The sequence below is a fragment of the Enoplosus armatus genome, chromosome 13 (genome assembly GCF_043641665.1).
Source record: "Enoplosus armatus isolate fEnoArm2 chromosome 13, fEnoArm2.hap1, whole genome shotgun sequence".
In the NCBI taxonomy this organism is placed as follows: domain Eukaryota; kingdom Metazoa; phylum Chordata; class Actinopteri; order Centrarchiformes; family Enoplosidae; genus Enoplosus; species Enoplosus armatus.
The window spans coordinates 7,836,395-7,859,738 of NC_092192.1; the positions used below are offsets into that span (position 1 = coordinate 7,836,395).

Below are 23,344 nucleotides of genomic sequence, written 5' to 3' on the forward strand. Positions count from 1 at the left end.
GTAGCTCTCATTGCCTCTGTTGTGTTTACACTTCACTCTGTGGGTCTGTTGAGTTCCTCCACACTATTTCATATTGACTTCACAAACTGTAAACTGAAGTACAATGAATGATGTGTCCTTTTCACTTTCACAGAACTCTTCACAGTAAACTAATCCAAACCCTAGAACGGACACAAATAAACATTTTATCTCGATTAAACCGAATGCTCCAAAAATTGATTCTCTCACAGCTCACTTAAAATCTGCTTGCATTCACGATGGTTGTAGAATGAGTTATTACTGAAGGTGCACAGTCATTTAATGAGGTATGAGGTGGCCTCTCGCCTCCTGATTTTGATTACAAGAATTCCCTTGAATCTGCGTATATTACAGATTTGTGCTCTGGTGCTGATGCACATACAGCAACATGAGCAGCCACAAACGTGATGAAAATCAACACATTTACAGTGCCATAAAGCATCACTACAAAGTCTGAGAATACTTAAGTACCACTGGCCCATTTCCCAGACAGGCATTAAGCCTATACGTCTTGGCTGAAGTGCCCTTTTAAACCAAATATGCTCAAATTGGCTTTTTCTGATATGGCTTGTAATAGCATCACGTTAAATCAAGCCTTATATAAATATTAATTAACTTACCGATTTCCTGGCGAAAGATTAGAGTTACTACGACATGAGGTCTTAATTAAACCTGCAGGTTTAACTTCAGATTAGTGCGAGTGTTTTTTTTTACATGTACAAAGATGCACTCTTGTTTATAAGAGAAAAGGATTTTTGTGATTTTGGTCGTAAACATTCTCTTAATTTCCACCGTTTTGTCAGTTTTTACTCGTCTGATTCAGTCACAACTTTGGTTTTTTATGATGCCATCCAGGTTTTCTGAGCTTCATTAAGACAGACCTGTCTGCACATACTCTCACAAATGAGGACTAAAATAGGTGATTGAAATCAATCTAATTTATCTTGGTCCCGGACTCCACAGTCAAGAAGTTAGTACTCATTAAATGATGTAAGATATATTTCAGAAAGTTAAAACAAGGAATAACTAAATGAAGGCTTACTCCTGGTTTAATTTATACTCTGTCCAGAAACAGGCCCCACTAGTTCTACTGTCATGAACATATGACATGAGATATTGTGTGTCTTACCTCACACCCTGTTTTAGCAGGGTGGCTGCTGATCTGAAGTTAAAAAACGCACTTCTTCTTGTGAGCAATAAAGTCGTACGAGATGCAACACTATGAAAACATCAGGCCAGGTTTTGGGTCCCGATTTTATGCTTTGATTTATGGCCTCTGTGAAGTGGATGTCTGAAGATTTAGGTTGCAAGACACACATATTGCAGCCTGGTGGTCTTACAGTGTGTTTTTTGGAAGAACCTCCATGTCAGAGCTGAGGTTTAAAACTAAGACGAAGTTGAATCCCTCGTGTTTTTCACAGTGCAGCTCTTGAGATTTTTAAGACCACTGAAGTATGTGAACATTCATGTCATGGTAATGCAGTTCTCATTTTATTTAGATCCTAGAAAAAAAACAAAAAAGCAAATACACAAAACACGTGTTGGTAGAACAATAAGTTAAACATAAGAAGGGTTTGTGTCAAAGAAATCATTTAAAGACACTGGGTATGCAAAGACATGTGAGCGACATGTTATATGTATGTTGAATCACGATAAAACAAATATGTACAATATTAAAGAAACAATGTGGTAGCAATATAATTTTCAAATAATTTACAAGATAACTAGTATAGATGGCATACCAGCAGCTACACATCACTGTTGATATCTGGAAAAAAATGATGGATATCAGCACTGCAAAATTCCTTTTCTCATTTCAAATTAAAAAAGTAGTTTTGTTAGAAACATTTCTAAAATTAAGAACAAGATCACTTCTCTCCACCCAGCTAACTTCACTATTCACAATAAGCCAAGACTAACATATTGCAGTCATAACGACACGTTTCTTTCTTTCTTCTTGCAGAAAAAACTTCTGTCAAGAAAAGAAAATACATGCCGTCCTCTCATTTCTCCTCCTCACTCCCTCCCTTTCTGTTCCCTCCTCTCTCTCAGAGGAAATGTAGAAGTATATTACATTTGCTTCATGGACTTGGCTGTGACCAGAAATTTGAGTTCATAGTAGGAAGGGGATACAACTATGCATACTCCCAACTTCTGTCTCTTTCTCTCTTCCAAAGAGGAACTGTAATGTATCTATGTTGTGGGTCCAAAAAATGAAACAAAGTGAATATTACTCCCACATGTTGTAGGCTGCAGAGTCCCACTTTACGAGTTTCTAACAGTTTTCTGTGGTCCGTGTCTCCTGTCTCACATGACCATTGTTAAAAGTTGTCATGAGAGGCAGAGAGCATATTGATGTTTTTTAATAAACAGACCCACTGAACTCTGTGCTCTTGTTTTTAATGACTGGAATTCCTTGGTGAGAACATGAGTGAGAGTTGAAATTCCTCTCTCAGTCAGGTGCTTGAGAGCACTTCAGTTACAATCTTCTGTGAATGTGTGCATGCATCGGGGCTAAGTGACTTCATCATTAAAGTCTCATTTCGTGCAATTTGTTGTTTATGAATTGAGGTTGTTGTGATCACAGCCGGGAGAAATTTTTTAAACTGATTCTCATTAAGTTCTATAGTTCCTCACAGACCTTTGAGGATGTCGCCTGCAGGGTTTTGTTTTTTTTCATTTCAGAAGGTGGTGCTCGGATAGCGGCATACAGAGGCATTTACTATAGGTTATAGTTCGGTAAACCCATTCACCAAAGCATACTGACACACATTCCAGACACACACAATTATACTTGTTAGAGATCTGCTTATAATGAATTATTGCTTATTGTTTCACATAAATGAAAGGTGAACAGAAAAAGTGACCATCAAACAGAGATGTTCACCAGGTTTCTAACACAGAAAGTCTGAAAAGTAAACTGCATAGATGTAAATGACAAAATGCAAAAGTCCGTCTGCAACAGGAGTACAATGTGTAACTGTAACATAGTTAAAAAAGACACTTAAACCTTTAAAACCCCTCTACCAAAGCTTAAACAAAATATCATTATACCTTGAATGTCTATGCAGAAGGCAGAACAACCACCAACTACTCTGCACGGTTCATCACAGCAAACGCACCAATCAACTACAATTCACTTGTGATAACCCATATCACACACACACACACACACACACACACACACACTCACACACACTAGTGTTTAAAGTTATTTTAAGGCTTTAGTGAGGGTTGTCATGGGACGTTGAATATGATGCTGGTGATAAACTCGTGCTGATGGTAGCTGGAGTATACTGCTGTACTCATTTCAAACTGCATAGAAATCTCATTCTATTTTCTGCAGAATTTTGCTATCTGTGCACGTCTTATTGCTTGGTTATTACTCATTTTGGAATATTCTGGTAATATGCTGTGCTTGTGATGTGGAAATTGAAGATTGTGCATATGAACTCCTTTTCTGAATGTGACCATAATTGGTTCAATATTTTTCTTGGATCTAGAATTCAAGGTAAACACACTGATCACTGAGTTGAGTGCTGTCAGCGTGCAATATTAGCTTTTTAATGGGTTTGAGTTTCGGGATACTCATCAGATCCAAGACTTATTCTGTCCACATATGCTCAATTTACAAAGCATTTATCAAAGTTTGTCAGTGTAGAAATGCGGATGTTGGATCATTGAAACACAAATTTCACAGGACTCTCCCAAAGGTAAAACTGATCCAAGATCGGCATTCCTACTTGACAGAGCCTGATAAATGTAAGCAAGTTTACTCAGTAGCCCCATTCTCCCACATTTTAGTCTCCCAGTTATATTACAGTGGAGCCAGCTCCATCGCCATCTCACACTAGCTCCACCTTGGAGTTGGGGTAAACAGCAACAACATCGTAGCCCTCTGGGGGCTGGACGCGTGCCTTGGCGTGGGTCTCACAGTACAGATTGTCCTCGATGAAGAAGTAGCCTTTCTGCTTGAGGTTGACGCCGCAGTCATCGCACATAAAGCACTCGGGGTGGTAGAGCTTGTCCCTGGCCTTCACGATGGTGCCACTGCATGGAGAGATGAAGGGAGGAGGGGAGTGTTAGACCCATGAAGGCTTCAACAAATTTAGAAATCATGAAGATTTAGTGTTAGTGTAGGTCATTCCAGTACTATTATGTATGTTTCAGCTGTTCACCTTTGATCCTAGACACTGCCTACTTAGCCTAAAGAGTTTTGCTGAAGACCCAGCATTTAAGGGACCGGCCTTACAATGGAACATCATAGGGTTGCACGACTGAGAAGGATGAAAATGCATGAATGCATGATAAGAAAATGATGCAATGACAAGCAAAATGCAAAATACACCGTAAAAGGCACTGCAAGCAGTTTCTAGGGAGGAGCCATTATTGCAAGAGGAAAAGCATTATGTAGAACACTTTAAAAGGAAGCAAGAGATGTTGAATAGCTTATGACTGTTGTTTATTGAACTTTTCATTATCTATGCAAATCAGCAATTATCATACTTTATAGCGACTGTAACCATGCAAGCATTTGGATATACAGTATATCATCATATGTCATATTTCTGGGAAGTTTTCAAAGAACACATGTTGAGAGGAGTTTCAGGCGGAGGAAAGGTTACACACATTTCATGCTGTCACACCTGGGAGCTGAATAGTACATGTTTATTCTGCCGGCTGGCTACTGATCAACACTGGTGCATTTGGAAGTTCACTGCTTCACTCAGTCACGCAGCGACGACAGTTGTTAAGGGCGTTGTTCATTCACTGTTCCCAATAAGATTTTCCTTTCTGAGCTGGGGATTCAGGGCCAGCGACCATTCATTCATAAGCCTGCTTCTTTTTTTAACCGCTTTCCCATCCAACCACACGACTCGCAGGATAAACTCTTGACTCAGTGCTCTATATTTGTTTAAAACGCTGTAAAACGCTCCCAGGTCATAGCAGCCTTATTGTGCCCTGTGAGCTCCTACAATGCACTCTTGTTAACAAGTAAAGTAAGCCGATGACATCACTGCTTACCTGCAGCTGCTTTTATAGAGGGGGGATTACCGGTGCATGTGGACTTTGGCAGAAAGATGTGTGTGTGTGTGCATGTGCATGTTCCTGCGCTTAATGTTAAGTGTAAGTTTGTAATGTGTGCGTGGGAAAGGGTGTGGAGGATGCCATGGTTTAATCATTAAAATGATAAATGGGAATAGATTTTTTCGGAGTACCCGTGAAAGGCCTGTTGGTGCAGGTCGACCTGCGCGAGTTAACCCCTTTGTTTCAGAGTCAGGGAAGAACCTTTGCTCACCTCACGTAGTTCAGTGTTTAGACTTTATGACCACAGGCGGAGTGATAAAACCAGACAGAGACACATAATTTCCAGATGGCCATTAAAACAGTTTTAACAGCAAATCTGAGAATAAATCATTCAGTATCATATTTACTGTATTTTAAGTAGTCTGTAATTGTAGACCACAGTAACCATTATTTTAAGTTTTATACTGTGGTACTTAATACCTTAAATAAATAAATAAATAATATTATACCTTAGTATTGAAATGAAAAGCAAATTGAAACTCTTAAGTTACTCTTATGTATAAAATAAACATTTTGAATGTATTGAGTGGTCTTTATACTTCAAGACCAATTCATGAATCCCAGGCTTCTTAAAAGGGGTCCAAGACACAATTACATGCTTATTCTATGAGACATCCTACGATGTTATACAGTCCACTTCTTAGTAATTACTTAAAAAATTACTTAAGGCAAGATATGTGCAATACTTACACAATGCCATTACAGCAGCGTGTGCACTGGGGTAGCTTCTGAAGACCAGGCATGGGGCTGGGGATGGGGCTTCCCAGCTTGGGGATTGGAGACCTGACTGGAGACTTTAAGTTCCTCATTCTGTCTGGTGGGGACACACCTAGAAATAACAACATAGCCACAGAATAAGTATAGGAACTTTGGAAACTACACCATTAACCATTCAGGTGGCAGACCTTAAAAAATACTGCATACTGTAAATGTGTAACATGCTCCCAGGCTCATGAGAATGTGTATTTATGCGTCTGGACTGCTGGAAATTCCCTTTGAGTTCCAGGTGGTGTGACTAGAGCATGGTGGTTGTCAGGTCTGTAGAAAGCTGGTAAGTGATACGAAGATGGATTCATATTTACCATGCTACCCTCAAAGGAGGCACCAGGGGTCATTTTCTGTTCCCCACTGAGCTATTTCTCACTATTTCTGGGCTTCCTCACAGATGAGTGTTACCCTGCTGGCACAAGGGCATGATACAGGTATCCATGTGAGGTATAGTTACAAATGAATTATTGCGCTCGCTGGGCAACGCACAATACTACTACTATCTACTATTATCTGGAATATTATTCTTAGTCTTCTGCCACTTTTTTGATGGATTACTATTTTGGCACCACATACACACTGTGACATATCAAAACCAATACAATAACCTGGTTCAAGCAAGTTTTGCTCCAGTAGTAAACACAGCACTAATAGCAACAACCTTGATGGTGACTTGATTTTTTTTACTATCTTTTTGCCTTAAATGATGTATCGTGCTCAAGACAAATGGGAGCCTCTATCTCCTGACACAGGCTACAGCATGGTTAGCAATAGTGTTTCTGCAAGTTAAGATCATTGACCTGGTTGCTTGCTTTCAAAAACAGGATGTTGCCACTTGTCCTCTTCCTCAGCCTCTCCACGGCATTTGTCTACATGTGATTATTTTGAGATTTACGCTTTTGCTTTCAGATTTCATGAAAAACAGCCCAGTGGCACGCAATGCAAAAATCCACTGTAGAGGGCAAAATACTGTAGACCATCAATTTTTATGGTGGTAATGATTCATTGATGTGAAAATGCAACGCATAGGTTATTCAGTTTCAGCCCTGAATAAAATGTCTGTTTCACTCTCCCTTTAGATCACAGTCACTGAATTTCTTTTCGTGTTTCTCTCTCGCACGCCTTCCCCTCTCTTTGACCTCGCTGTGTCTATCCATTCAAGAGTCCTTAGTGGCACTTCCTAGAAGGAATTCATCAGTCAACCTGGCTAGACAACTGGCAGGGAAAACATCCCATGTTGCAGAGTCAAGATTTGACTGCCACACCGATATGCTACAATCGCACGGTATCTGTGAAAGGCACAGTGTAAATAGCTGCAAATGAAAATAACAACACCTGAAGGAGATTGTCTTTCAAATTCAAAACAGATATCTCTCTCATTGTTTTGTGGGGAGAAACACCAACAGTTGATTGAGTATATAATGCTCATTTATGTGTTACAATTCCACCAAAAAAGGCTATCTTTTAATTAACACATAAGCGACTTGGCTGATAATTCTGATGGTAGGCAAGGGTTGCTGTCTTCCCACGCATGACATTTTTTATTAAGAGCGGTCAACTCCGACCATCAAGCGTTTAGTTACGCTTGGCTGGAATGCATGAAAGGAGAAAACTTAATACTGGATATCTGGAGCCACTCCAGTGGTTCCAAGTGCACCAGGGCTGATCAGTGGGGCACAACTGTAAACTGCAGTACATGACTTCCCTTTACTGATGATGTGCCAGCAGAGGCAACACAGGCCAACAGGCCACCTATCACTGCCACTACCCACAGTCTAATTACCTCGCATCTGGCACCTGACTCAAAGCACTTTCCATCCCTCAGTAACAGTTAGCCTCTGACTGCTCCATGGTGTGTTTAAGAGCTGACATTAGCTGGGTATGTTATTTCTGGGATTAATACTTCTATTACCCAATGATGCACTCTAATGGAAAGCCTTTTATGTGCAGCACTCCTGGGACTTTCTCACAGAGGGGAGGGTTGACTAATAAACGTCTTTAGACCACAGTCAGGTCAGGAATAGATACAGAAAGCAGAATGAGGGCTTGTTTAGTCTTGCGTCTACATTTTCAAATAGCCAGACTACTTAGGCCCCCGTATATTTTGTTGCCAAACGCAAGCATGCACCATATTTTATTTGACAGACAGTGACAAGTTGGCCCTTTACAACACATATCTCACCCCACGCAACATTCACGGCACAATGTGTGTCCTACACTGTGACTAATATCAACCAGACATACTGTAAAACAGTCACACACTCGTGTTAGCCCCCATCCTAACTCAAACCTGTCAGTGCGAAGCCTCAGGGAATTTAAGGCTAGGGGGAATCACAATGTCGAAAGATAAATAAACAGCTGTAATAATATCATTTTAGACAGCTATTGTTGGCTATTGTATCAACTTCTCGAGGAAGTAAAAAAAAAACTTGATTTGTTCCTGCACATACTTCGGGGTTGTATTTCTCTTTGGGGTTTAAAAAGGGTGTTATCAGAATCAGAATCAGAAACTGTTTATTGCCAAGTAACATACACAGTTTCTGATTCTTATCAAGACTTATCAAGACTACGTGACAAGAAAGATTTTTAAAAAATGGGCACAACGATCAGCTCAAATGTGTCGTAAAAACACATTTTTAGGCCACACATGCAGCCAGAGAGGAAAAAAACTTTATCAAGAGAGAAAGAAAAATATTGGAAAACAGCGTAGAAAGAGGTGACAGGATAGTTGATTACTGGAAAATGAATCAATGTCAAATTTGATCATGGAATAATGAAATACTGTGAAGTAAAACTAAGGATTTATTTTCACTTATCACTGTAAGCTGAGTACTTCAAGGTTTTTCCACAAAATGCTGTTCAGACAAATAAGAATATAAAATAGAAACTATAATGACAGTAATCTCTGGTTGCTGACTTATAGTGCTGTCACAAGAACAATTCTCCTGTGCCAACAGACAGTCGAAGGGTTAAGTCGCTCTCCACTGGAATCACATGTTTACCCCCACTGGACCAGAAGTCTTGCCAGGGCTTTAAATCTTGTATCTTTTCAGCTCTGTCTTGATCCCTGCAGAATAACAATCCGACTGGAATGCTCCCTCTACTTTTCCTTGAAACTTGACATCCAGAATTGAATTACTCTGCAGAGTGTTTGAAGACGGACAAGTGACTGATGTGATGTTTATTTACATCCCTTTACCTACAGGCAATTATAATCACGTTGTTCAAATCAAATCCAGGTTCGTTCATTGGAATGGATTCATTCACTTCCCAAATACTTTTTAAGGCAAACTAAGCTAAAAGTAAATAAGTAGTAAGTAAGCTAGTTATCCAAGTTTACATGTTATAATCCATCAGGCAATCAAATCAGACAAGTGTTATACTTTGAAACCTTCTCAGCAGAGGACGCAGCCTGCTTCCCTCCTGAGCACTTTCCCTGTACTGACACTGGGTTTTGTGGCCTTCATTTATCATCACTGTTGTGACGAGCCATCTGCTGAAAAAAAAAAAAAAGCCCTGCAAGCAGATGGAAAGTCACGTTTCTCCAAAATAAACAATGTAAGGTAAAGTACAAAATATGATGTTTTTCAGACTTTTCTTTAAAAAAGAAATAAGCTTGGAGTTCTGAGAATGGATGAGGTTTCAGAGAGGTCACTGGAATTTAGTTTATTTCTTTTTCCAACTGTTGAAGAAACACTCCCCCATCGCGTTTTCTCCTGTCTGTCTTCCCCTTAAATTCAAATTTTTGTTGATGAAGGATGAAGTTATTAGTCTTCACATTCAATAGTAAACTATTTTAATTTCTGTGCACTTCTTTAAAACATACAGAAACAGTTCAACTTTCTGTTATCTACCAACCTTAGGTTATATTGCTTCCACCCGACTTCACACCAGTACTTAACAGTCACTCCACCCCTCTTCCATACACATTGCTATCCAATCACTGCAGAGTCTGAGGAATTCTGGGGAAATTGACACTCTTGTTTGCTTTAACTTTAAAAGCCCCTGAAAGTCAACATGGCCTCTACGGGGGCTCTCACCTTCAAAAGGGGACCAACTACTGTGATTTAAAAGCCTGACAGCAAGGTATGCATTCAAAAACAGGATGATTTGACTTTAACCTGAGTGTCCAATGTCTTCCATTGTTAATTTGACTTGTTTCTTCTTTATTGAGCTATTAAAAAACAACAACCAAGGGCAACATCTGTGGCAGGGTTTCACACTCTCACACAGATTAAATGACAGCGCCAAACATCAACAGAGAGACAGGTAGCTTTTAAAATGATCCCAATGTAAACCAGAAGTGTCTCCCTGTTTCACTGAGGGCTTAGTCTGTCAGTCAAGCTGCCAGTCTACCCAGCTGAAAGACCACTGACAGCAGACAAAAAGAGGTCCCTTTAAATCTCTTCAATCCATCAGCAGCGTCTCTCTCCCTCCAACCCCCTTTGTCTGTCATTAGCATCTGTCTCTTTCTTCAGCTCTCCCTCTCTCTCATTGCTTTGAGTGTAATCGTAAGTGTTAAATTAAGGAAACAGTATGGTCTGGCTCTGCTCCAGGCCTCACTGCAGGAGCAGTCAGCGTTGTTCCTTGTGCTGTGGATTATCCTGTCGGCTCTCACATCAAAGGCAGACTCAGAGATGTGGTAACCAAGCGGGAAGTTTTTACTCTTTCCCTGGGAAAGAAAAACAGCGATTGATTTGTTCCAAAATATGAGAAACTGAGGCTTTTCCATCGGAATGGCTTCATTACATGTTTGGCCAAAGATACTGATTTAACCAATACAGAATATAATAATTCCAGTACACATGATGTATTGACCTTGGGCTCATGTTAAGGTGAAGGAAAACACACATTGATGGGGCAACCAAGTAGACATGATGATGAGGACCTCATAAAGACCCCTTCAAGAGCCTTACAAATGTGAGTATTTGACTGAAGACATGCCGCAAAAACGTGGGATTAATGTTCTGCTGCTTTTATGTTTCACTTTTACGAGAGAAAAGGCCGGTTTATAATCAAGGCCAAAACCGTTATCAGGAGAACACATTAGCTACAAGTTGTTGTTGTTTTGTTGCATGAAAATATTCAAATCAGCACAAATAATTAGCCATCATTAGGTTCTCTAACAAAAACATATGTGCTGGAATTGGCATATAAAACCCACATCAGTCAAACCAGAGTATGCAAACTCTTTCAGAGCAAATATTTGGAGGGGGGGGGTCCTTAAGTGAGAATCAAGAGTTCAAATAGATGACTGTATGACAAAATGCATATATATACCTTTGGAAAAGCTTACTGAGCACACATGCTGACTTTGACACTGTAGATTCATACATTCACAGCTGGTAACGCTCCACTAATAGTAAGAAGAGTTAAAGGACTTTTCTCAAGGGACTTTCCTCAGTGTTATTCGCTGAGGTCGAGAAAACCGTTAATCATAGACAATCCGTGCTAACAGGTCATAAGCCCACTTCTCTGAGGTCCAGGCTATTTCCGCTTTAACATACTAACACTTGACTTGTAATTATGACTTTCACAACTTTGGCCCTGCTTTAGTGGTAAACATGGAACCTGAAAAGAAGGTTTTAGTTCAGAGGATTAGCTGCTGTTGTCAGCATCACACGACTCCTCCTCAAAAGCTGGAATGCTGAGCGGTCAGAAGGCAGACAGGAAAACCATATTTCTCACTTAACTGTCCTTTGTGAAGTTGTTTTTGCAGTAAATTGCCAAACCAAAACTACCCTCCCCTGTTCATCCTTGTGTGAGCTATTTAAAGCACTTCGTCCTTCTCCTGTTGCCTCCGTCTCCTGTTTTCTTTCGGTCTGTATGGCTCTCTCTCTCTTCCTTTCAATCCTCTAACCTCGCTGTCTGTGTCTTTCTATAAAAGGAAAACTATGCCAGTAAGACAGAGGAGGTCAGAGAGAAGTTGCCTGAGCATAACAAGATGCTCCTTTGGCTGAATCCTGAGTCTCATTTGCTTAGGAGGAAATATTTACTCAGAAATTTCCACCTTAGTGTGGACTCTTTTAAAAACATTTTAACTGTTTGTCGCAAATGATGCAGACACTTTTTGAGCCAATCAGTTAAAAGATGCAGCCTTGCTTAGCCCTCTAAATTTCATCAAAATTATATCTTAGCTATGCAAAGCTGATAGGATCAGTTGATCAACAGAAAATTATTAATAAAAACAACAATAACACATTTTCACAGCTTCCAGCTTCTAAAATGCCAATATATACTTTGGACTCTTAGTCGGACAAAACAAACAAAACTTTGTCAGCATTGTCTGAGATATCACCTAAAATATGCTTTCTACTGTGACAGATCATGAGAACCAATCATAATATCAGTGAAAAGAAAATCAAACTCATGTTGTTGATACCAGTTACAGTCATTTACCCATTCCTGGGAAAAGTAGCGTGACACTAAAGGTGTAGGTTGCACTGGAACCGCACACATTTTTTCTCTACCATCACACACACACACACACACACACACACACACACACACACACACACACACACACGTAAGCCTTCACAGAAACACACCCACACAGAAATCCCTACCTCCGTCCTCAGCCTCAAGGATTCCCTGGAGGTATTTGAAGGAGCCGGACTGTTTGGGTTCAGAGACGGGCTCCACGTAGTCCTGCAGCATCTTGTAGACGTCTGACTGTGTGTCGAAACCATTACGGCCCCCAGGGGAGTGTATGGGAGGCTCTGGGCTGAAGGAGACAAGAGGGGCAGGATACAGTATTATTGCAATGCAATCTGATTAATGACAGATAGATGACAGGTGACAAAAAAACATCAATTTCCTTTTGGCCACTGTATTTTTTTTCTCTTATCGGGTGGTGTCATGATGTGATGTTTGGCCAAGGGAGGAATGAAAGGAGGTGCAGTAGCCTAAACAAAAAGATAAAAGAACAGATGACGAGTTTCCAGACCACCAGAGGAAGAAAAGTAACACAGCTGAAGAAACTAATGCAGGACTACGACACATTTCTTTTGTTTAAACAGACTATGTCGAGCACATCTCATGGATTTTTCTTTTACTGAGCAGAGATGGACGCACAGATGGGAAAACAGAGGTGTACACTTTACACTCGACATGTGATTCCACAGGCATGATGTCTTAATCACAGCAGCTCTGCGCTATGGTCCTGCATGTTCATCCACCCATCAAGTTATTCCCAAACCCAACAGGATGGATCCCGTTCATTTGATACATTAGAACCTCTGGGAGATGAGCAGGGCTGCTGACAGATGTGTTCAAATCCTGACACACTTAATTGCAAGTTTGTCTCCAGACTCCCCTCCAGGAGTCTGAAGGAAGCGCTTTGCTGCAGCCTGAGTGTGTGTGTGTGTGTGTGTGTGTGTGACTGTGTGAGAGAGGAAGCCTGAGTTAATGAAAGTGAGACAGAAAGAAAGACAGGAGAACATTGTGTCATGAATGAGTTAGAGAAAGTGAGTGACCATGGGCAATGAGCAGTGTCAAGGTGGTCTCTGTTTGTGTGTGTGTGTGGCGGGGGGGGGGGGGGGGGGGGGGCAGTCCTGGGGAACCCTGGGAGTGCTAGACTGGCCGTTCACTGGGGACTAAACGCACACACATTTATTGCCCGCTTGAGCGGATACACAACAACAAATGGCTTTTCCAGTCCACGCGGCCATCTGTGCAGGTGTGTCAAGAGACATCTGAAGTGTGTCCATGTGTGTTTCTGTGTTTGCGCCTGTTACAGTGTCTTCACGGGAGTCAGCACATGAACACATGCATCTGTGAAGTATTAAAATATTCTGTCGCTGTAATAGTCTGTCGACTATTTGGTGTGCAATGACACTGACTCCACGAGAAGTGATGAAGATAAGCAGATATGTCTCAACAGTTTCTCCTGTTAACAACTACTGCATAGATAAGGCTCACTGTTTTCTGTTTGTACAGATTTTCACAGAAAAAAATATGTGGATTTCTAAAAAGTTACTATTTGTAAAGTTTAAGTCTTAAAGTGAATGAGATCTTCTTGTGATGTTGACAGCTCTGAAAATTCCTTTGGTATAAATGCAGCCAGAAAAAGAGACAAATTGTATTTTGTATCTGATTTTCACCTGTATTCTGGTCCAATTCCTATTGTTCTATTGAAGTTTGTAATAATCAGTATAAACACTTTTCCAGATTTCCTTTTGGGGGCTACAGTACGTACGTTGTGGTGGGACTTAGGACCCATTTGTTTATGTTTTACTCTCTGTTTTCTCTTTTGCAGCACACACTTTGATCACCTCACCTATGTGTGGCGCTGAGGCTAAGGCCTCCCATCTTGCTTGGCAGAGATCTGTCTCCATTGCTGCCATTATGAGCATAAAGTCCCGCCGGGTTGTTGTACTGAGCGTGCCCGGTTCCGTTCCCGTATCCATGGCTGTGGCCGTTGTTGGGTCTGGAGTGTCCGTTGTTCAGGTGAGTGGGCTGGGGAGCCTGAGGGGACTGGGGTATCTGCGGGGACTTGGGTATCTGCGGGGACTGGGGTTCAGGGGTGTACGAAGCTTTGCGGCTGTAACCGCCATATCCGCTGGTGATGGGACGGAAATTCTGAAAAGAAAAACAGGGACACATTTAAAAAAAGAAGTAAACAGAAAACACCACAAGATACTATTATACTGTTAATAGCATGGACATTCTGCAAAAAACAGACAAACATGGATGCAATGGTAAAAGAGAAAGAGCATGTTACATCAAAGAAAGGATTACTAATGTTAGGAGGAATAAAAAAGGGTAATGGACCCATTAAAGAACGCCCCATTATGTTTTGGTTCAGGAAATGAGAGTAAAAAGAGGAGAAGAATGAGAAAACAAGCCCAGTGGTGCCCTAAGTAGAAAACCACAATTCTTCAGAGGCGAAAAGAGTGGTTGTTCCCAAATGAGGCTTTGCAGCGGTGAGGATTAAGAAAAAAGCTTTTTCCACTCCATTTCTGCTTTCCCCTCTTTAATAGTAAGGCTTATTAAGAAGGAGCTTGCATTCGATTTCCTGCAGATGTTTCTGTCAAAACAAATTAACTTGTGTGGTGTAAATATTGAAAAAATGTTTTTTTCTTTCCCCTCCTGGCTGTCTCTTCCACGGATTGAAGAGTTTATAGAAGCTGACAGAGCTGAGATACTGTAAAAGATTAAATGATCATCTTTTTGACGGGCTGGAGCGGACTTTCGACATTCTTGCCACATAGTTGCTCTGCTGGAGCTGTTTGGAAGAATCTGCTGGACTAATGCAGCACAGATGCACAGACACCTTCACTTTCACCGCTGTATACTCAGCGAGAATGTTTATGCTGGGGTCAACGCCCTTCTCGTGCATTTGCACACACTCCGCAGTGACATCACCGAGCCTCTCAGTGTTTACCACGGCTATCAGCGCACTTCAGTGATAGCGCTCACGGCCAGCCGGGCTCATCCATCTCAGCGACTGAACTTTACAGATAAAGCTTTATTGCACGGCTTGCGATGATGTCAGCACCTCTGATAGTGTTTTGCTTTGAATTTCAGAGATAGCCAGCGGTTCTGAACGACTGAACAAGGCTGCACATTATCATAACTTCAGACTGTAAACATTTCAGGCGAAACGAAGGGACTTGTTTACAAGTTAAGCAATGCAGTAGGATGGGAGACAGTCAGACTGATGTAACTATGAGCCACTGGAATGAGTGTGTGTTGCTTTGTGTGTGTTTTGGGCCAGTTTAAAGTGCCTCAGCCGCAGGAGGTGGAGGCTCGCAGCTTCTCCAGACAGGACCCCTGTCATTTCAACAGATGGGTCTGCTGGATGTCATCCTGTCCTCGGCCCTCGCCTGGACCACACATGCACTGACACACACACACACACACACACACACACACAGGTCTTCTGTAATGAGCACTTTTCAGTGTGCTGGAGACCTCCTCTCCTCTACACCAACAAGCCCACATCTTGAACTCGGAGAAGCGCTCTGTCATTGCCCTGCCTCCTACAGTTAAGACAGATGACTCTCAAGAAATTTAATACCACCTCTTCATACTCTTCCCAAAACCTCGGGCAGTAAAGATGGATGGATCCAGAGACCTTCTGAACAAAATGCTAACATATAGCGATTCATGGTTAAAGTTTGGAGAAGCAGGCAGCTTCTCTTCCAGAGCCAAACCCTGTTTGGGCAGGATGTCAGAAACACCCAGCTCTCTGTGGCTCCCTCTCCAAGTAAACCAGACACTCTGAAGCCGGGCTCTCACCACAGGGCCAAACGGGCCAAACCAGATCTTACTCTGTATCTTTAGCCCTATTTGCACAGATGGTGGACCTCATGATTTTAATCAAAGGTTCCCTCAACCTGTATGTTCTGTGACTATGGAAGGAATAATGACATTTGATCAAATCACTGGTGCTCCGAATACATTTGTATGGATATATTACTGAACTGAAATCTCACATTGAAAATGCCTTGCTCTAGATTCCAGTGTGGCCTGTGCCGGGCAGCAGATAAAGAAATGCATCCTCTACAAGGAAAAAAATCTCCTTCTATTGTATCTACACAGTATGTTTGGGCCAGGGACTTACACTTTAATGATTAACTCACTAATTACTGTACACCCCAACTGCCTAAAGCACCCCTGTCCTTCCTTTTTTCTGTGGATGGATGGATTTTAATTTCTTCTTTTGCTGCCTGCTTCCTTTAAAGTGCCCTTTTGAACCTAGCTATCTTTATTTCACAGCTTGATTCATCCTATATTTCCTGAGAACTTACCCAGAACTGAAAGGGTGAAGTTCTTCAGACGAAATCACTGTCCCTACATGTCTTTTTGGTTTTAATGAGAGTCCATTATTCATTTCTCATATTTAGACAAGGGCTAAAGCTGCAGATAACAATCAGTACAATCACTGTATGACTGTCAGGCGAGCTTATTCATGCCTGTGTTCACAGAATAAAGGCAAGAGGAGGAAAATCCCTGAGAGTGTATTATGTTACATGTTCCTGCAGTGGCATGACAGTAAAGACATTTATGACTCCTAATCAAACACGACATGCAAAGGAGGACAGATAATCGCATATGTGGTGATATATTTAAAGAAAGACAAAGTTTTATTGACTGGAGAGAAAGTTGACCTGAAGAAGAAATCAAGTCAATTTTATTTACATGACCCCGAATCACAAATTTCTCACACATGGGCTCAACAAACTGAGCAACACATGACAGCCTCTATCATTACACCCTTTCAGGTAAGGAAAGACTGTACAGACAAAATCCTTTAACAGGTCAAAAGGAAGAACCCAAAAGTAAAAGCAACAGAGAAAGGAAGACTTTGATGAGCGTCAGTTGCTGCTGAAGACTACAAAAACACCTGAATCTCGGACCCAACTGTGGTCGAGTTGCATTGTGGGCAACAATACATGGACTAAAAAAAGTATGACAATATCTCTGCTGCATCGATTTGGCTACTGTTTTTGTACTGTCCATTGTGAGACCGACAATGTTATAAGAGTGCAATGCTAAATCAGTGTGGTACTTTTTAAAGTAAAAGTACATACGTATTGGCATCAAAGTATACTTTATATCTATACCTAAGCACCTACAGTAAAAGTGAAATTATTTATGTATTAATGTGTAAGCATCACTTTAAAGTTGCAGATGATAAAAGAGGGGCTCAATTGATTACTTTATTAAGTGTTGCATATTAATAGTGGAGTGGAGTACAATGTGAAATATTGCCTCCAAAATGCAGTATGTAGTTCTAAATGTAGAAGAAGGATAAAGTAGCATAAAATGGAATTACTTAAGTAAATTCCAAGTACCTCAGAATTGTACTTAAGTACAATACTAGAGTATATGTACTTGATTACTTTGCATCACTAATAACTGGTCAAATTTAATGGGATGACAGTTTGTGATACTCACAATTATTTAAAAAAAGACATAAAAGGGTTTCATGATTTTTTTGCACAAATGTTCAACTATCAGGCAGAAAGAAATCAATGCCATGATAAATTCCTTTACCCCCACAGGCCCCAGTTTCAAGTCCAGTATCCCACAAAGGCATATGTAGCCCTTAAAAAACCTCTTGTTAAGGCAGATTTCCCTGTTGTCAGCAGCAAGTACATGTTCACCCATTTTCACCCTCACACTCCACACTCCTGAGACGGTGTGACTCCTTCTGTTTCAGCTGAACCCCCCCCCCAACCATTCCTCTTGTCTTTCTGTCTCATAACACTCTTTCCTCTCTGGCCTCGCAGATATTTGCTTCGGGTGGATGGCAGATTTATAAGGCAGCACATCTGGTGCTTGCCTTATAAAAATGCCAGTTTGGTAACATTCAGGACCTGTAAGTGCTTTCAAGTTGCTCTGAAGGTATGGGGGCTTGGTTTTCGTTTTATTACAGAAATCAGCTGTAAGCCAACTGTCTCATTAAAAATATTTATTCTATCCTTTCACATGTGGACTACATAGAGGTTTAATGGAGATTTTGTCTTGAGGTGACAGTCACGTTAAAGTGGTGAATGCCTTATCACCCCAATTCCCAAAACCTTATCTGGTTCTCCCAATGCTTTCAAAACAGTTTAAAGTTAATATGAGCAGCTTCAGTCCATCTCCAACAGAAACTCAACATAACAAGGCTGTTGAAAAAGGCCATCTGTGAGATCATCTATTTCCTAATTTCTCTCTCTTGAGGGTGGCTACTCTTTCATTTTCTCCCAAATCTTGACTGCATTCCTTCTGGCTTGGAGGAAGAGAAACTTCAAAAAGGGGGGAAAAAGAAGGAGAAAGAGAACCAAAAGCAGTAACTATTTATGAGAACCAGTATTGTCTACTTCTGTACGCACATAAATTCAGGCTGCCATCTGATTTCACTGACCTGTTTTACAATGGTAACCAAGCATAGCTAATGGTTCAGGATGACTGGCCATGTAGGAGTGTATGTGGATGCCAAAGAAGGATGGAAATAAAAGAAAGAAAGTTTGCATTTGGATGTATGTGCATTTACCTCTTTACATGTTCTTATGCGTTATGTTTAACTGAGGTGCATTCAGCCAAGAGGCTCCTCCATTCATCAACCTGACTAAAAGTTACCCTGATCAATAAGAGCTTGAACGGGAGAGGACTGCAGTTTCAGTTCTGGTACCTCAGTCCACAACCACAGTTTGGTCAGAGAGGGGTAGACAGACGAGAGGAGGAGGAGGGGTTGAGGAGGAGAAAAAGGTGGAGGCCCTTAATTGAAATCATATGCCTGTCTTTAACTGAGGACCGAGACCTCAGCCTGCCTGCCTCACACATACACAAATTCACAACACACACACACGCACACCACTTCCTTCTTTTCTGCCTCCTGCATGGTTTAATCCCCCTGGACCTTCGAAATTAAGCTTTTCACATGGCGCTCTGCACCACTAACCAAACACAAACCAGCCCTTTATGGCTCCCTGGGCCTGGCCCTGGGTGCCTCGCTAGGAGGACAGACAGATGGGCTAGAGAGGAGGTAGCAGAGAGCTGAAGGGGGGTTTAGGGCTTCTGGCCATGAGCCTGTCTGAGAAGGAAGAAATGCTTTAGGGAAGATGGATGGAGCATTAGAATCTATTGAAAAGGTATTTTATCAATTTCCTCTATTAAATAAAGCTATTAAGACAAGTTTACTTCCATACTGACTGTGCTAAGTCAACACTGGGTTGAATTATATTCTTTGTGATGTAGCCAATTATAGCATTATAATACAGCCTGAATGTTTCAGGTGATAGTGTGAACAATAAAGATAAGGCAATAAAATAATTCAGTTTGGACTAAATGCATGTTGTAAAGAAGGACACCTGGGTTCAAGTTAGCTAACTATCCTCATAGTATGAAGACGAGCAAAAGATAAGCTACTATTGCTGAGTTAGCTAGTTGTAGGAAATGCTAAAGCATTTTTTGATGATGATACAACAGTAGTGTAGTGGCTAAATTAGCTGTAGAGGTTGGTCGCTTCGAGACATAAATGGACTGGAAACTGGAAATTGTTAAAAATCTGGACTGGGATAATCTTAGTTTAGTTTTAATCAAATTAATTTATATATTAATGTTTGATTTTGTTAGCTGCCTGTTAGCATGCATTTAGCTTGGTTGCTGCAGCCAATCATTTCACACAGTTTATTCAAGGTAAGAATTGAACAAAGTATCTGTACAAAATATAGTGGTTTGGATAACAATTTTCACACTCTTGTCACACGCCTTGTTTTCACCTCCACTTCCATATATTTATTGTGGTTGACTATGGACTCATGTGGTTGCCCTTTGCTTTCTGTGGTTCCTCTCATAACCCTATTTCTCAATACATTCTTAGGTCATTTCAGGGTTTAAGGATCTGTGTCACCTGCTATCACTGCGTCCCAGACCCAGAAAAGCAGCAGAAAACGGATGCATGCATAGAAATAAAAAACTAAATCTTCCTTTAATCATTGACAAAACAGATGGTTTTTCTAAATCTTCTAAATCTGAATGAGCCTGGACGTCTCTCTGGACCTTCTTACCCCAGCAGAGAGTGCTCTCAATGACCCCGTCCACTCTCCCAGCACGCTGACAGCCAAGCAGAGCAGGGAGGGCTCCATTAGGAAACCCCAACTGATTTGGACATTTCTGGGGATTACTGGCTGATTACTGAACACAAACAACCAAATAAGTGGGGTCACAGGTCTGCGATCTAAAAGGCCTTTTGTGTGAATGAATGTGGAGCTGCTGAAACACTGGTCTGAGATTCCCTGGCAGGGGATTAAGAAGCAGTGGACCCAGTAAATATATTTTGGCAACCTATGAGAACACTCTGAACCCTTTAATGGCCCCATATTGTTAAATTGTTTTCAGGGTCTTTATGGTGTAAATGTTTATCCAGTTTTTCAACAAAATCTATCATTGTAACTGGCCTAGTTCACTATTTATCATTCCTCTGCATAAAATGCATCTTTGACAAATTAAGTTTACAACTCTTGAACTCTATCAAGTTTTGAACATATTACTATCTTGTGTTTTTAAAAGGCAAATTATTGTTAATGACAGGAACTGGAAAGCAACTGCCTTGTTCCATTCATAAAACAAATCTATATCACGCATGCATTTCTTTGTCTGAAGTAAAATTCAATTCCAGGCAGTGAAGGAATTACGGTCTGTAAGTCATGCAAGGACTGTGTCTGTCAGCTCCTATTAATGTTAGCTTGGAGAATTCGCCTTCAGCTGCCAGCTCCTGGCCTGAGACTGGAAGCCTCGGTGACGTGTGATCCAGACCTCTCAGCTTCCGCATTGTGAAGCCTCATTCTTTCCACAAGGCCATAGTGCTCGGCCACAATAGCTATCACTTTAATAATAGGGTAGCCGCCATGAATGGCATTCTGATGTTGCTTGCCAAAAAACACTGTTTGGCTTCAACATTGACCAATAGGCCATTCCCACCTACTTGAAGCTGCCACTCTGTAATTTAAGTGAAGGAATTCTGAAAACCTGAAATGTCAGTAACTGGTGGTATTGCTTTACTTCTGCATAAAACTGTTCCATGACTAGGGTCGACAGATGTACGATGAGATAATCATTTACAAGGAAGAGAGGCTTTTTCTCTCTTAAACTAGTCTTTCTCATTGGAAAGATGTTCAGATTTAAGATATTTGATGACATTAATAGCAGCCTGGTTGTAGATTTCCAGGACGTAGGGATGACCGGGGGAAAATAAGGTGGAGTACATTTAAAGTTGAGCCAATTAAGGATATGATAACCAAACAGGAGTGCTCTGATGCTGGCTAGCAATGTTTATTCAGAAGTGCACAATGGATAAGCTTCTAACAAGAAAAAGCGGTGACTGAGCAAAAATGCCACAAAAGACAACTTATTTCAATGAAGTTCAACTTTGTAGGTTTTTGTTATAAGTTTCATACTGATTTGGTTTTTAGCTTGTTATTTCCTTCTCATTCTCTCTCTCAAGTGCACCATATTCCTTTGCATAAAATGTGTCAGCAGTGCGAAGCATCTGATTACAAAACATCTTCCCAGAACTACACAGTGGAGATTAAGTCAAAATTTGGTTGTCAAACCTTCATACCGTTTTACTTGTGACACCTCATCATTATCTCATCCCTGCTTTATCAAATTATTTCTATTTCAGGAAGTTGTGTATGACATCCGGTAGCCTGTGGAAAGCCTTGCCAAGACATGAGCTCAGTTCTTTGGAAACACATCATACAGTCCCATTGAATTCCCCAAACCGATAAAAAAAAGAAACATTCAAAAAAGCTGCTGCAAGAATAGTCACGTTAACAGTACAGAGTCATACACTTACTTATATCCAAAAATACAGCATTTACTCATCGACTTTTATGAGAGTCTCCCGCGTTCCCAAGGTGAAAGGAAACACCTCATAGCTTCCATGTGTCACTTCCTGCACAGGAGCTAATTCCCACAAGTGAGCCTGGAATTTCCAACATGGCCAGTTGGTCAACAACAATGAGTCGATTAATAAAAAGGGAAATGTTAAATACAGAATATTTTGAAGAGTGCTTTCATTCGAGAGCTGTTTATTGGGCTCAAGTGGTAGTATTTCTGCCTTGTGATGCCCCTTTTGCAAAATTCTTAGTTAACGGAGTCAATCTGCAGAGCTAAAACACCAATGAATGCCTGTCTATGCCGGAAAAATGTGTGGCCATTTTCCAGAGGAATTGTTTTGTTTATACATAAGTGCAAATACACAAAGTGTCCTGGCATGCCTCTTTGGTTTCAGTCCACACCCTGCTAGCCAAAGCGCACTGCTTCAGCATGAGTCCTAATTTTGCAGGTCACGGCACACAGCCGTAACACTGTAACACAGCCGTACTGTAACAGTATGTAAGTTGTGGATGACATTGTGTTGTCGTGCTCCTCCAGCGATTTGATTCAGTTAATTTTGGCTCACGCTGTCCAAATTGTCTAATTGTGGGCCAAGAGTATCACATAGTTCAGTTTGGATTTGGTTCAGCCGGTCTAAGAGAGGCCCCGGTGCATATATTGTTTCCACTGTGTCAGAGGAACAATCGGTATTGTTATGTGTCAGCAAAGCCCTTCAAGCCGTATCTGAATACAGCAGGAAACAAAGAAAGAGAGGGCCTTGGTCTTTTACGTGACCCCCGGGAGCGGATGTTTCCTCTTTTCTTGCTCAGGAGAATCCACCTGAGCGTGACGATAAAGTGGCCCTGATTTGGTGGTTTCCAGCCGTCCAGGTTCACCTCATTAAACGAGACGCCAGGGAACATTTTTAGACTTCAGCGAGGGAGAGAGGAAGGACTGGATAAGATGTTACAGAGATACAGAGAGAGCCAAAGGGGAGCAGAGAGAGAGAGAGACAGATTTGCTACTCTCGTATTACCCACACGCAAACCCCTCCTGTCATGCGTGTCTGTGTTTGTATAAACATTTGTAGCTGATGGTTCCTCTCACTCAGGTTTGGTATTTCCTCGTGTTAATCAAAGCAAGACCCGAGCTG

At 41.1% G+C, this 23,344-nt stretch overlaps 1 protein-coding gene across 1 annotated transcript in view; it reads right to left on the reverse strand.

The window, feature by feature from the left end:
* Positions 1-3,862: 3,862 nt before the first annotated feature.
* pdlim4 (PDZ and LIM domain 4) overlaps positions 3,863-23,344 on the reverse strand; it is a 42,925-nt gene continuing 23,443 nt past the window's right edge. The window contains exons 4-7 of the mRNA XM_070917447.1: positions 14,153-14,454; positions 12,441-12,598; positions 5,797-5,935; positions 3,863-4,068 (exon numbers count right to left, since the gene is read on the reverse strand). Coding sequence (XP_070773548.1) covers positions 3,864-4,068; positions 5,797-5,935; positions 12,441-12,598; positions 14,153-14,454 — 804 coding nt within the window. The 3' untranslated portion in view covers position 3,863. The remainder of the gene's footprint in view (positions 4,069-5,796; positions 5,936-12,440; positions 12,599-14,152; positions 14,455-23,344) is intronic.